Below are 14967 nucleotides of genomic sequence, written 5' to 3'. Positions count from 1 at the left end.
AATTAATATGTATGTATATATATATATATATATATATATATATATATATATATATATATACATATATATATACTGTATATAAATATATATATATATATATATATATATATATATATATATATATATATATATATATATATATATATATATATATATATATATATATACACACATATATAACTTTGTAACGTCTTATATATTTTAGATACACTTAAAAACTTGCCGTAAAATAAAACTTGTAAAAATCCTGGAAAACATGTTGCCAGGCATTTACCGTTTTAAAAACGGATATATTGACGCAAAGGGACGGTCACCAACCCGTAAAAAATAGTAACAAAGTAGATTTAAAAACCACGGCCGCCTGTATTTTACTGAAATAAGGCCGAGAACACTGTATTTTTTACGGAGAATTTCCGATTAAAATTACGTTTTTTATCAGTGTAAGATTATATATAAAGGGGAAAAAAATAATAAACCCACGTTTTGAAATATATTTGTGATGGTGCCTTACATCTACATTGGCTAAGATCTAAAATCCAATGAGAAAATAGAGAACATAGACTCTTTTACAGTAAGTGTGCAATGTCTTATACCAGTCTTAGCTAAGACCTTAAATTAAAGAACATAAAGGAAAAATATTTTGTGAGGGTATAAGACGTCAGACTTAACTGAGACCTTAATCCCATAAGGAAACGAGAAGGGTACTCAACAGAGCGTAGACCTCCGCCGCGGCAGCTTATTTCTCGACCTTTTGCTTGACCGTGACCTTGACCTTTGACCTTAACCTTCCAAAACTTAATAATTTCCAGATATTTACATATCAGTTAATCCCTGCGAGTTTCATTACTCTACGATAAAAAATGTAGCCAGGAAACTGTTCACAAACACATACACAAACAGGGGGTAAAACATAACCTCTTTCCAACTTCGTTGGCGGAGGTAGAAATAGAAAATCTTTTACTTTTTTCCGAACAGATTTTCGATGGTGTCTTAATCAGTCTTGATAATGACCCTAATCGAAGACAGATAATAAAGAAAAGATAACACTTTCCAGTGACGTGTTTGGCCAAGAGACCTGGCGTCGCTCCCATGTCCTCCTGTCAAACACTTTCTTCCAGAGGACTGGAATGTCCGATGGAACTCAACGACCTGGAAAAAAGGCACCGTTCCAGAGTGGGAATGGTGGGAATGGTGCCAGTGAAGAGTGTCAGCAGGGGTCCGTGACACGTTCCAATCCGGGTCAGAACGGGGTATGCCCAAGGAGGGTCTGCCGGGATAATCCGGGGATCTCCTTGGATGTGCCTTGCCAAAGGGGGCGTCTCTCTCGGGACCCATTCACATCCTCGTTCGGGGATTGTCAACCAGAGCGGAATCTGTTCCCCTTTGGTTAACTTACGCTGTTAAACCTGGTTATGGCAGAGACATTGTTGTAGACGAATTTAGCTCAGGGTTGGTCTGCAGATTCATTTCTTAATATAGTTTATCATATCTTTATTATTTTTTTTTTTTTTTATAAATCTATGATAAATACAGTTGTGTCAGAATATCATATCTGGATATTCTGGAGAACAATTTTTGGGGACAATTTAAAACTTATTCATTGATAATTTTTCAAAAATTTATTATAAAAGACAGTTGTGCTGGAATCTCATTTGGATATATTCTGGAAAACAATTTCCTGGTATAATTTATTATGTATTTCATGATAAAGTTTTAGGAATTTATTACAAATTACAGTTGTGAGACAAACTCATTTGGGTATTTTCTGGGGAATAATTTCTTGGTATAATTTAGCGTTTATTTAACAAGTTTTTTAGGAATTTATTACAAAATTCAGTATTTGTTATTATTAAGAGCTAAGCTACAACCCTAGTTAGAACAGCAGGATGGCATAAGCCCAGGAGCTATAACAGAAAAAATAGCCCAGCAGGAAAAGGAAATAAGAAAATGAATAAACTATATGAGAAGAAATGTATATTTAAAATATGATATTTTTAGAACTGTAGCACCAATAAAAACAGATTTTTCAAATATAAACTATAAAAGAGACTTGTGTCAGCCTGTTCAACATGAAGGCATTTACTGCAAGTTTGAGCTTTTATGTCAGATTATCATTTTGGGATATCCAGTGTAAAAAAATATTCTCACTGATAATATTTTCGAGGGAATTAATTTTTAATAACTATGTTGCTAATGAAATTAAAGAAATTACATAGACGATTCTCTGAATTTTGTAATTAACTGGCACGTGTCAATTTTGGCATTGAAGGTAATATTCTGTCCTTATTCATATATATATATATTTTAGTAAAATAATCACAGTAGAACGTTCACGTTCGGAAAAAAAGAAAAAGAACATGAAAAGATAGGATAATCCCATATCAGAGAGAGAGAGAGAGAGAGAGAGAGAGAGAGAGAGAGAGAGAGAGAGAGAGAGAGAGAGAGAGAGAGTTGCAATGAAAGCCACATGTAAAAACCTCAATGATACGAAGTAATGTTAATTACTAATGACATGAATATCGAAAAAGCAAATCAGAGAAAAGCTGGATTGCGTAAAATTTAGGAATTAAGTCTTCTGAAATTATAAGTAAAAATGAGGTTATATATCAGTTTAGTGAGATCGGTGTTACTGTATGGACATAAGTCGTGGTATGTCAATGAAAAAATATCAAACAAATTTTGTAAATTTTATAACAGACCTTAGAAGAGTTTTCGAAGTGAAATGGCAGGACAGGATTAGAAATGAAACTATAAAAGGGATTACTCGAGTGCCTTATGTGGATTAGATCATGGTGAGGGGTAGATGGAGATGGTTTGGGCATGCTCTTCACTTACTCCCAAAGAGAGATTAGTTCACCAAACGTTAAACCAGATTCACAGGGCACAAAAAGAGTTGGAAGTGTGACCAACATGGCTGAGGACTATGAAGCGTGAAGTGGGAGATGATGAAAGGAGAGGTATTGAATTAAAAGCTCAAGATAGAGTCGACTGGCAAAATCTAACCTAGGCCCTTTGCGTCAATAGGCGTAGGAGGAGATGATGATGATGGTGGATACTGAATAGATATAGAATGAATGACGTTTGATTTTCTGTCAAGAAACGAGAATGAATTTGCAGACTACCTCAGCAGGGATATCATTTGACTCATTAATCCTTCCTTCGTCAATTTATTCCAGGAAATTCAAACGAAGGCCACATAAATTTCAGTTCTTATTGATCAAGACTTCAAAATTATTAATGAACTTCATTTTCTCTTTTTAGAGGAACAGGAATATTCAATGGATATTCTACCAAATATTTCAAGATAGGATATATATATATATATATATATATATATATATATATATATATATAGAGAGAGAGAGAGAGAGAGAGAGAGAGAGAGAGAGAGAGAGAGAGAGAGAGAGAGAGAGAGAGAGAGAGAGAGAGAGAGAGAGGAGAGAGAGAGAGAGAGAGGCTTTTTAAAGATAGTAAATTGGTTTCCTAAAGATATGGAGAGGACAAATAGAGCCTTCCATTAGCTGCCTTGAATTTATCTTTCTATCCATCACATTTTTTTTCACTTTCAAGTGTAAAAAAACCTTGAATAATTAACCCAATTAACTTCAATATCCTCCAAAAATATCTGGGAACAGTATACTGTATCTATGAGACAAACCAATATCAGATAAATTCGAAATCAATTGCAGAATTTTCTGCACAATTTTCATTGTGATTTATAAGTCTTACACTTTGAAAGGAAAAGTCGATGGATGCAATTTCTGTATAAAAAGTCATTGATGAGAAGAAGAAGAAGAAGAAGAAGAAGAAGAAGAAGAGAGAGAGAGAGAGAGAGAGAGAGAGAGAGAGAGAGAGAAAACATAAAAGTTATTCTTCTGTAAAGAAGAAGAAGAAGAAGAGGAAGGAGAGAGAGAGAGAGAGAGAGAGAGAGAGAGAGAGAGAGAGAGAGAGAGAGAGAGAGAGAGAGAGATAACATAAAAGTTATTCTTCTGTAAAGAAGAAAAAGAGGAAGAACGATAGAGAGAGAGAGAGAGAGAGAGAGAGAGAGAGAGAGAGAGAGAGAGAGAGAGAGAGAGAGAGAGAGAGAGAGAGAGAAACATAAAAGTTATTCTTCTGCAGAGAAATTTTCACGAAAGCACCCAAAGCTCAGAATGTCGCCTCTGCAATGTTATTGTCCAAAGTCAAACTTTGCTCATTGCAAAGTGGGCGCTCATTGTCCTTTCTCCACCCAATGACGCCCATTCCCGGCCGCCCACCCCCAAAAAGATTTAGCCATAGCATTGTTTGCGCAAGAAATCTAGAGCCCAGGAAGGTTATAAAGCTGTCTGGGGTTGACCAAGAAGAAATAAACAGCCCAGACCAAAAGTGCACTTAAGCTGTCCAACTTAATCGATTATAAGAGACAGAATGTTTTGTATAACCTTAGCTTTGAAGGAAGTTACTTATTAAGATTAATATTAAAGTATGTAATATATAAAATGATTCTATTTTTTTTTCATGTAATGCTAAATCTAGATATACAAAATAAAGAGAAATTATGAGATTGCTAAAATCAAAGTCTTAGTTTTATTAAACAAATTGATGATATAAGAGATTTTGGATATAAATCGAAATTCAGAATATTATTTGGTTTATAGATAAAACCTGATAGCATCTTTATTATTATAAAACACCTGACTGCCTTTATTCCATAGAGTCTGGTTACCACATGCATACACACACACACACACACACACACACACACACACACACATATATATATATATATATATATATATATATATATATATATATATATATATATATATATATATATATATACATATATATATATATATATATATATATATATATATATATATATATATATATATATATATATATGTATGTGTGTGTTGTACATGTGTATATATGTAAAGTAACAGAGAGAGAGAGAGAGAGTTTGATTATCCGAACATGATCTAATTGAAGAAATAAAAATGTTCGAAATATCTCCCAAGACCAGAACATTTAATCTTTACCGGAATATTTCCTGGTTCAGTTCAACATTATTTCGAAGTCTTCCAACAACCAGAGTTGCTATCGCTAGAAATTGCTATCACATTAGTGCTATCACCAATATTGCTACCACCAGCTTTGCTAATACAAGCATTGATAGAGCAATGCCCAACCATGATATCACTGACATTGCTACCACATCATTGCGATCAACAGCATTTCTGGGACCGGCAGTGCTATCACCGATATTTCTAACAACAGCATTGGTATCCCCTCGTTGCTATCGCATGCATTTTAATCACTACCACAGCTTTAATCAGCATTGCTGTAACCTTCATTCTAATCACCAGCGCTGCTATAACCAATATTGCTACCACCAACATTCTTAATTCTTATCATCATCACATCTATAACCACCATTGCTATCACGTGCATTCCAATCACCAGCACCACTATACCCTCCATTTCTATCACCTGCATTTTAATTAACAACACTGCTATAACCAGCATTGCCATTACTGACAGTTCTGCCAACAGCAGTGCTATCACAAGCACTGCAATAACCAGCATTGCCTTCACCGACAGTTCTATTAACAGCAGTGCTTTCACCTGCACCACTATAACCAGCTTTGCCATCCTCGACAATTCTACTAACAACAGTGCTATCACCTGCACTGCTATAACCAGCGTTGCCTTCACCGACAGTTCTACTAATAGCAGTGCTATCACCTGCACCGCTATAATCAGCATTGCCACCCTTAACAGTTCTACTAACAGCAGTGCTATCATAAGCACCACTATAACCAGCGTTGCCTTCACCGACAGTTCTACTAACAGCAGTGCTATCACTTGCACTGCTGTAACCACCACTGCCACCTGCGACAGTTCTGCCAACAGCATTGCCGTCACCAGCACCGCTATAACCTGCATTGACTTCATCAACAGTTCTACTAACAGCAGTGCTATCACCTGCATTGCCATCCTCAACACTACTACTAGCAGTAGTGATATTACCAGCACCGCTATAACCACCGTTGCCTTTACCGACAGTTCTACCGACAGCAGCGCCATCAACAGTACCACTATAACCAGTATTGCCCTCACTAACAGTTCTACTATCAGCAGTGCTATCCCCTACAGCGCTATAACCAGCATTGACTTTAATAACAGTTCTACTAACAGCAGTGCTATCACCTGCACTGCTATAACCAGCATTGCCATCCTCAACAGTTCTACTAGCAGCAGTGATATTACTAGCACCGCTATAACCAGCGTTGCCTTCACCGACAGTTCTACCAAGAGAATTGCCATCACCACTACTATTATACCCAGTAATGCCCTCACTAACAGTTCTACTATCAGCATTGCTATCACCTGCACTGCTATATCCAGCATTACCATCCTCGATAGTTCTATCGACAGCAGTGCCATCACCAGCACCTCTATAACCAGCATTGTCTTCACCAACAGTACTACCAACAGCAATGTTATCACCTACACAGCTATAACCAGCTTTGCCATCTTCAACAGTTCTACTACCAGCAGTGCTATCACCAGCACCGCTATAACCAGTGTTGCCTTTGCTAACAGTTCTACTAACAGCAGTGCTATCACCAGCAGTGCTATAACGAGCAATGCTATCATAAAAAGTTTTACAACAGCAGTACCATCACCAGCACCGCTATAACCAACGTTGCCTTCATCGACAGTTCTATTACAACAGTGCCATCACCAGTACTGCTATATCCAGCATTTACGTAACTAACAGTTCTAATAACAGCATTGCAATCACTAGCAGCACTATAACCAGCATTGCAGTAGTGCTATCACCAACAGTGCTATAACGAGTATTGATATCACAAATAGTTCTACCAACAGCGGTGCCATCACTAGCACCGATATAACTAGCGTAGACTTCACAAACAGTTATACTAACAGTAGTGCCATCACCAACACCACTATAACCTGCATTGCTTTCACTAACAGTTCTACTCAAAGAAATGCTATAACCAGCATTGCCATCCTTGACAGTTTTACAAAAAGCAGTGCTATCACCAGCAGTGCTATAACCAGCGTTGCCTTCACCGACAGTTCTACTAACAGCAGTGCTATCACTTGCAGCGCTATAACCAGCATTGCCATCCTCGACACTTCTACTGGCAGCAGTGATATCAACAGCACTGCTATAACCAGCGTTGCCTTCACTGACAGCTCTATCAACAGCAGTGCCATCACCAGTACCACTATAACCAGCATTGCCTTCAATAACAGTTTTACTATCAGCAGTACTATCACCAGCACCGCTATAACCAGCTTTGCCTTCACCGACAGTTCTACTAACAGCAGTGCTATCACTTGCAGCGCTATAACCAGCATTGGCACCTTCGACAGTTCTACCAACAGCATTGCCATCACCTGCTCAGCTAAGATCAGCATTGCATTCACCGATAGTTCTACTAACAGTAGTGCTATCACTTGCACAGCTATAACCAGCATTGTAATCCTCAACACTTCTACTGGCAGCAGTGATATTAACAGCACTGCTATAACCAGCGTTGCCTTCACTGACAGCTCTATCAACAGCAGTGCCATCACCAGTACCACTATAACCAGCATTGCCTTCAATAACAGTTTTACTATCAGCAGTACTATCACCAGCACCGCTATAACCAGCATTGCTTTCACTAGCAGTTCTACTAACAGCAGGGCTATCATCTGCACCACTATAACCAGCATTGCCATCCTCGACAATTCTACTAGCAGCAGTGATATTACCAGCACTGCTATAACCAGCGTTGCCTCCACCAACAGTTCTACCAACAGCAGTGCTATCACCTGCACTGCTATAACCAGCATTACCATCCTCCGATAGTTCTATCAACAGCAGTGCTATCACCAGCACCCATACAACCAGCGCTGTTTTCACCGACAGTTCTACTAACAGAACTACTATCACCAGCACCGCTTTAACCAGCGTTGCCTTCACTAACAGTTTTACTAACAGCAGTGCTATCACCAGCAGTGCTATAATGAACATTGCTATCATAAAAAGTTCTGCCAACAGGAGTACCATCATATCATAAAAAGTTCTGCCATCAGCAGTGCCATCACCAGCACCGCCGTAACCAACGTTGCTTTCACCGACAGTTCTACTAACAACAGTGCAATCACCAGTACCGCTATATCCAGCATTGCCATAACTAGCAGTTCTCCTACGAGCAGTGCTATCACCTGCATTGCTATAACCAGCATTGCCTTCACTGACAGTTCTACTAACAGCAGTGCTATCACCAACAGTGCTATAACGAGCATTGATATCACAAATACAAATAATTCTACCAACAACGGTGCCATCACCAGCATCGCTATAACCAGCGTTGACTTCACCAGCAGTTCTTCTTACAGCATTGCCATCACCACCACCACTATAACCAGCATTGCCTTCAGTAACAGTTCTAATAACAGCAGTGCCATCACCAGCACCGCTATAACCAGCTTTGCCATCACCGTCAGTTGCACTAACAGCAGTTCTATCACCAGCACCGCTATAACCAGTGTTGCCTTCACTAACAGTTCTACTAACAGCAGTGCTATCACCAGCATTGCAATAACGAGCATTGTTATCACCAACAGTTTTACCAATGGCAGTGCTATCACCAGAACCACTATAACCAGCGTTGCCTTCACCGACAGTTCTACTAACAGCATTGCTATCACCAGCATCGCTATAACCAGTGTTGACTTCACCAACAGTTCTTGTAACAGCAGTGCCAGCACCACCACTACTATAACCTGCATTGCTTTCACTAACAGTTCTACTAACAGCAGTGCCATTACCAGCACCACTATAACCAGCATTGCCTTCACTAACAGTTATACTAACAGCAGTGCTCTCCCCAGCAGTGCTGTAATGAGCATTGATATCACTAACAGTTCTACTAACAGCAGTGCTATCACCAGAACCGCTATAACCAGCGTTGCCTTCACCGACAGCTCTACTAACAACAGTGCCATCACCAGCACCGCTATAACAAGCTTTACCATCACCGACAGTTCTAGTAACAGCAGTGCTATCACCAGCACCGCGATAACAAGCGTTGACTTCACCAACAGTTCTTCTAACAGCAGTGCCATCACCACCACCACTATAACATGCATTGCTTTCACTGACAGTTCTTCCAACACCAGTGCCCTCATTAGCACCACTAATACCAGCGTTGTCATCACTGAGAGTTCTACCAACACCAGTGCTATCACTAGCACATTTATAACTAGCGTTGCCATCGCCAACAGTTCTACCAACAGTATTGCTATCACCAGCACCGTTATAACTAGCGTTGCCATCAACGACAGTTCAACTAACAGCGGTGTTATCACTAGCACTACTATAACCATCAAGGCCATCACCAACGGTTCTACCAACAGCAGTGCTATCCCGACTCCGCAATAATTAGCACTGCCATCACTGGCATTTCTACCACACCAGTGATTTCACCAGCACCACTATAACCAGCACTACCATTACTGACATTTTTACAAACAGCAGTGCTATCCTGCACTACTATGACCAATACTATCATCACTGAGATTTTTACTACACCAGTACCATCAGCAGCACTGCTGTAACCAGCATTGCCTTCCCTGGCAATGCTACAACCAGCATTGCCATCAGGGACATTTCTACTACACCAGTACCATCATCAGCTCTGCTATAACAAGCATTGCCATCATAGATATTTCAACTATCAGCAGTGCTAACACCAGCAATGCCATCACCGACATTTCTGCCACCAGCAGTGCTATCACTAGCAGCGCTATAACCAGCTCTGCCATGAACGACATATCTACCACTAGCAATGTTATTACCAACACTGCTATAACCAGTACTGCCATAATGACGCTTCTACCATCAGCAGTGCTATCACCAGCACCGCTATATCCAGCACCGCTATATCCAGCACTGCTATCAACAACTTATCTACCACCAGAGGTGCTATCACCAGCACTGCTATAACCAGCATTACCATCATCGACAATTCTACCATCAGCAGTGCTATCACCAGGACATCTATTACCACTACTGCCATTACCGACATTTCTACCATCAGCAGTGCTATCACCAGCACCGTTATTACCACCGCTGCCATCACTGACATTTCTACCATCAACAGTGCTATCACCAGCACCGCTATTACCACCACTGCCATCACCGAAATTTCTACCATCAGCAGTGCTATCACCAGCACCGCTATTACCACCACTGCCATCTCCGACATTTCTACCATCAGCAGTGCTATCACCAGCACCGCTATTACCACCACTGCCATCACCGAAATTTCTACCATCAGTAGTGCTATCACCACCACCGTTATTACCACCGCTGCCATCACTGACATTTCTACCATCAACAGTGCTATCACCAGCACCGCTATTACCACCACTGCCATCACCGAAATTTCTACCATCAGCAGTGCTATCACCAGCACCGCTATTACCACCACTGCCATCTCCGACATTTCTACCATCATCAGTGCTATCACCAGCACCGCTATTACCACCACTGCCATCACCGAAATTTCTACCATCAGTAGTGCTATCACCACCACCGCTATAACCAGCACTGCCATCACCGGCATCGCTCTCAAATAAGTTGATTGTAAACAAGACTCGAATTCGCTAATGAAGACTGGAAGTTCGGCTTTGGGTGCTCGAAACTAATTAACGCGATTGCAACTTTAATGGATTTCGCAACACTCGCTAAAGTTTCGCGAATATTCGAAACGGGAGTAGGCCTACAATGCGGTATTTAGGTCGTGTAACAAACGACGATTTTTTTTTTAGGAGAGATCGGTCACTACATCGTTGTCTCGTATTATTTATTGGATGTTACTTAACTTGAATGTTGTTTTGGTTATTTCTGAACTTTCAATTGAAGGTATATTTCTTCAGGTTTATATATATATATATATATATATATATATATATATATATATATATATATATATATATATTTATTTATATATATAAATATATATATATATATATATATATATATATATATATATATATATATATATATATATATATATATATATATATATATATATATACAGTATATATATATATATATATATATATATATATATATATATATATATATATATATATATATATATATATATATATATATATATATAAATAAATTTATATATATATATATATATAAATAAATATATATATATATATATATATATATATATATATATATATATATATATATATATATATATATATATATATATATATATATATATATATATATATATATATATATATATATATATATATATATATATAAATATATATATATATATATATATATATATATATATATATATATATATTAAGTGTAATAATATATATATATATATATATATATATATATATATATATATATATATATATATATATATATTAAGTGTAATAATAATATATATATATATATATATATATATATATATATATATATATATATATATATATATATATATATATATATATATACGTATATTTATATGTATATATATATATATATATATATATATATATATATATATATATATATATATATATATATATATATATATAAATATATATATATCAATTCGATCCTAATTACTTAACGAAAGACTATTGAATCCATTGGAGCTAGTTATCTAGCATGAAAGCTCTGTTGGGAAAGGCAGCCAAATATATAAAACGATTAATTTCTTTTAGTTCAAACGGAGCTGAAAGTGTGCAGTCAGTCTCTTTACCTCCGCCAACGAAGTTAGAAAGAGAATAGGTTTTACCCCCTGTTTGTGTGTTTGTTTGTGAACAGCTTCCTGGCCACAATTTTAATCGTAGAATAATAAAAATATCATTAATTAACTGTTATGAAAAAGCCTGAAATGATCAAATTTTGGAAGGTCAAAGTCAAAGGTCAAGGTCACGGTTAAGCTAAGGGTCCAATTCACATAATCAACCATAAGTTTGGACGTCATTGTAGGTTGAATGATGCATTGCATTGCACCCACCAGCACTGCTATAACCAGCATTGCCTCACCTGAAGTGCTATAACCAGCAATGCCCTTACCAGCACCCCTATAACCAGTATTGCCATCATCAACAACGCTATAACCAGCTTTGCCATCACCAGCACTGCTATCATCAGCACCGCTGTAAGCAGCATTGCCATCACCAGCACCACTATAACCAACATTGCCATCACCAGCACTACTAGAACAATCACCAGCACCGCTATAACTAGCATTGCCATCACCAGTACCGCTATAACCAGTATTTCCATCACCAGCAATGCTATAACCAGCATTGCCATTACCAACACCGCTGTAACCAGCATTGCTATAACCAGCATTGCCATTGCCAACACCGCTGTAACCAGCATTGCTATCGCCAGCACCACTATAACCAGCAGTGACATCACCAGCACTACTAGAACCAGCACTGCTATAACTAGCATCGCCCTCACCAGCATCACCAGCATTGCCATCATCATCATCACTATAACCAGCATTGCCATCACCAGCACCACTATAACCAGAATTGTCATCACCAGCACCACTATAGCCAGCATTGCTATCGCCAGCACTGCTAGTACCAGCATTACCATCACCAGCACTGCTATAACAAGAATTGCCATCACCAGCACTGCTATAACCAGCATTGCCATCACCAGCACCGCTATAATAAGCATTGCCATCACCAGCACTGCTATAACCAGCATTGCCATAACCAGCATCACCAGCATTGTCATCACCATCATTGCAATCACCAGCATCACCAGCCTTGCCATTACCATCACCGTTATAACCAGCATTGACATCACCAGCACCACTATAACCAGCATCTCCAGTATTGTCATCACCATCATTGTCATCACCCCCATTGCCTTCACTAGCCATGCCATTACCAGCATTACTAGCTTTGCGATCACCATCAATGCAATCACCATCACTGCTATAACCAGCATTGCCTTCACCAGCATCACTAGCATTGTCATCACCATCATTGACATCACCATCATTGCCATCTCCATCACCACTATAACCAGCGTTTCCATTCCTAGCATCACCAGCATTACCATCACCATCATTGCCATCACCATCACCGCTATAACCAGCATTTCCATCACCAGCATCACCAGCATTATCATCATTATTGCCATCATCAGCATTCCCATCATCATCATTGCCATCACCATCACCGCTATAACCAGCAATGGCATCACCAGCAACATCAATATTGCCATCACTAGCTTCACCAGCATTGCCATCGCTAGTATTGTTATCACCAACACCACTATAACCAGCATTGCCATCACCAGCACCGCTGTAACCAGCATTACCATCACCATCATTGCCATCACCATCACCGCTATAACCAGCATTGCCATCACCAGCATTGCCATTATTAGCATTGACATCACCTTCACCGCTATAAACAGCATTGCCATCATCATTACAGCTATAACCAGCATTGCCATCACCACCATCACAAGCATTGCCACCACCATCACTGCTATAACCAGCATTGCCATCACCATCACTGTTATAACCAGTATTGCCATTACCATCACTGCTATAACCAGTATTGCTATCACTAGCATCATCAGCATTGCCATCACCATCGTTGCCATCACCATCACTGCTATAACCAGTATTGCCATCACTAGCATCATCAGCATTGCCATCACCATCGTTGCCATCACCATCACTGCTATAACCAGTATTGCCATCACTAGCATCATCAGCATTGCCATCACCATCGTTGCCATCACCATCACTGCTATAACCAGCATTGCCATCACTAGCATCATCAGCATTGCCATCACCATCATTGCCATCATCATCACCACTATAACCAGCATTGCCATCGCCATCATTACCATCACCTTCACCGTTATAACCAACATTGCCATCACCAGCATTGCCATCACCATCATTGCCATCACCATCACCGCTATAACCAACAATGCCATTACCAGCATTATCAGCATTGCCATCACCATCATTTCCATCACCTTCACCGTTATAACCAGCATTGCCCTCGCCAGCATCACCAGCATCGCCATCACCATCACCGCTATAACCAGCAATGCCATCACTAGCATTATCAGCATTGCCATCACCTTCACCGTTATAACCAGCATTGCTCTCACCAGCATCGCCAGCATCGCCATCACCAGCATCAGTGAATGTATTGGGGTTTTAAAATATGGTTGGCCTATCACGAGACTATTCCATTTTCAGTATTCTTTTCGGTCAATGAGAAACCAAATTTGTTTGATCATCTCTTACCTAATAAATATCAGCTTAAAGCTTTTACAGCTTCGTTTTCGTTGCATGTAAAGGAAACACAAAAAGCATAAAATAGAAAATAAATCTTTTACAGTATATTCCAGTTACATGGGAAGCAAATACAAAAGATTCATAATAGAAAATCAACCAAAGTTATAAAATAAAATTTTCAAGTATAGCTTTACTCCCCCTCATCGCATAAATCATCCTTGACACCATGAAAAAAAAAATGTCCTTAAACTCTGATATATCTTTGGTGGACATAACGTTGAAGACCGTCTGAAGGTGATGCAAATAACTCGCCAGAAGTCACCATCCTGACTTTTACAAGTTATATTTTACAGTGAATTTGCATGGGTGCGTCGGTCATCCTTTTTGATTTAGGAGGTGCTGAGAATGTGAGTTATGGATTCCTGGTAAGCAGATATTTACGCTCTTTGAACGAGAGCTTCGCCTACTCCGTAAACTGATGTATAGACCGAACCTTCTTCGGGGACCCCAATGATTTATGGAATGAGAAATACAAACGATAATTCACTGAAAGGGGAAAAAGATTGTTTTACGAAAGAGTAAGTAGAAAAGCGTCCAGGAATTCAGGGAGCAAAAGGGT

General features: G+C 38.7%; 2 protein-coding genes across 2 annotated transcripts in view; both read right to left on the bottom strand.

Moving 5' to 3' along the window:
• Positions 1-6751: 6751 nt before the first annotated feature.
• On the bottom strand, positions 6752-9891 carry LOC137656294 (mucin-22-like). Its single transcript, XM_068390465.1, has 3 exons — positions 9758-9891; positions 7444-9329; positions 6752-7413 (listed from the first exon to the last, which is right to left on the bottom strand). Exons 1-3 carry the CDS (start codon positions 9889-9891, stop codon positions 6752-6754), a joined length of 2682 nt encoding a protein of 893 aa, XP_068246566.1.
• An 81-nt stretch (positions 9892-9972) lies between these two features.
• LOC137656293 (spidroin-1-like) overlaps positions 9973-14967 on the bottom strand; it is a 20813-nt gene continuing 15818 nt past the window's right edge. Inside the window, exons 3-4 of the mRNA XM_068390464.1 lie at positions 12075-14213; positions 9973-10638 (exon numbers count right to left, since the gene is read on the bottom strand). Coding sequence (XP_068246565.1) covers positions 9973-10638; positions 12075-14213 — 2805 coding nt within the window. The remainder of the gene's footprint in view (positions 10639-12074; positions 14214-14967) is intronic.

Source organism: Palaemon carinicauda, chromosome 17, assembly GCF_036898095.1.
Source record: "Palaemon carinicauda isolate YSFRI2023 chromosome 17, ASM3689809v2, whole genome shotgun sequence".
Taxonomy (NCBI): domain Eukaryota; kingdom Metazoa; phylum Arthropoda; class Malacostraca; order Decapoda; family Palaemonidae; genus Palaemon; species Palaemon carinicauda.
The sequence above is the reverse complement of the archived record's forward strand: the minus strand, read 5'-3'. Positions and strand labels throughout refer to the sequence as shown.

What these genes read in the sequence shown, in the direction of transcription:
- LOC137656294 (XM_068390465.1), bottom strand. Translation starts at nt 9,891, where the DNA reads ATGGCAGTACTGGTTATAGCAGTGTTGGTAATAACATTGCTAGTGGTA. An exon ending in TCGGTGATGGCATTGCTGGT is followed by an intron (nt 9,330 to 9,757) that starts GTTAGCACTGCT and finishes TGGCAACGCTAG; the next exon opens with TTATAACGGTGCTGGTGATA. An exon ending in TACTGTTAGTAGAACTATCG is followed by an intron (nt 7,414 to 7,443) that starts GTGAATGCAATG and finishes TTAGCTGAGCAG; the next exon opens with GTGATGGCAATGCTGTTGGT.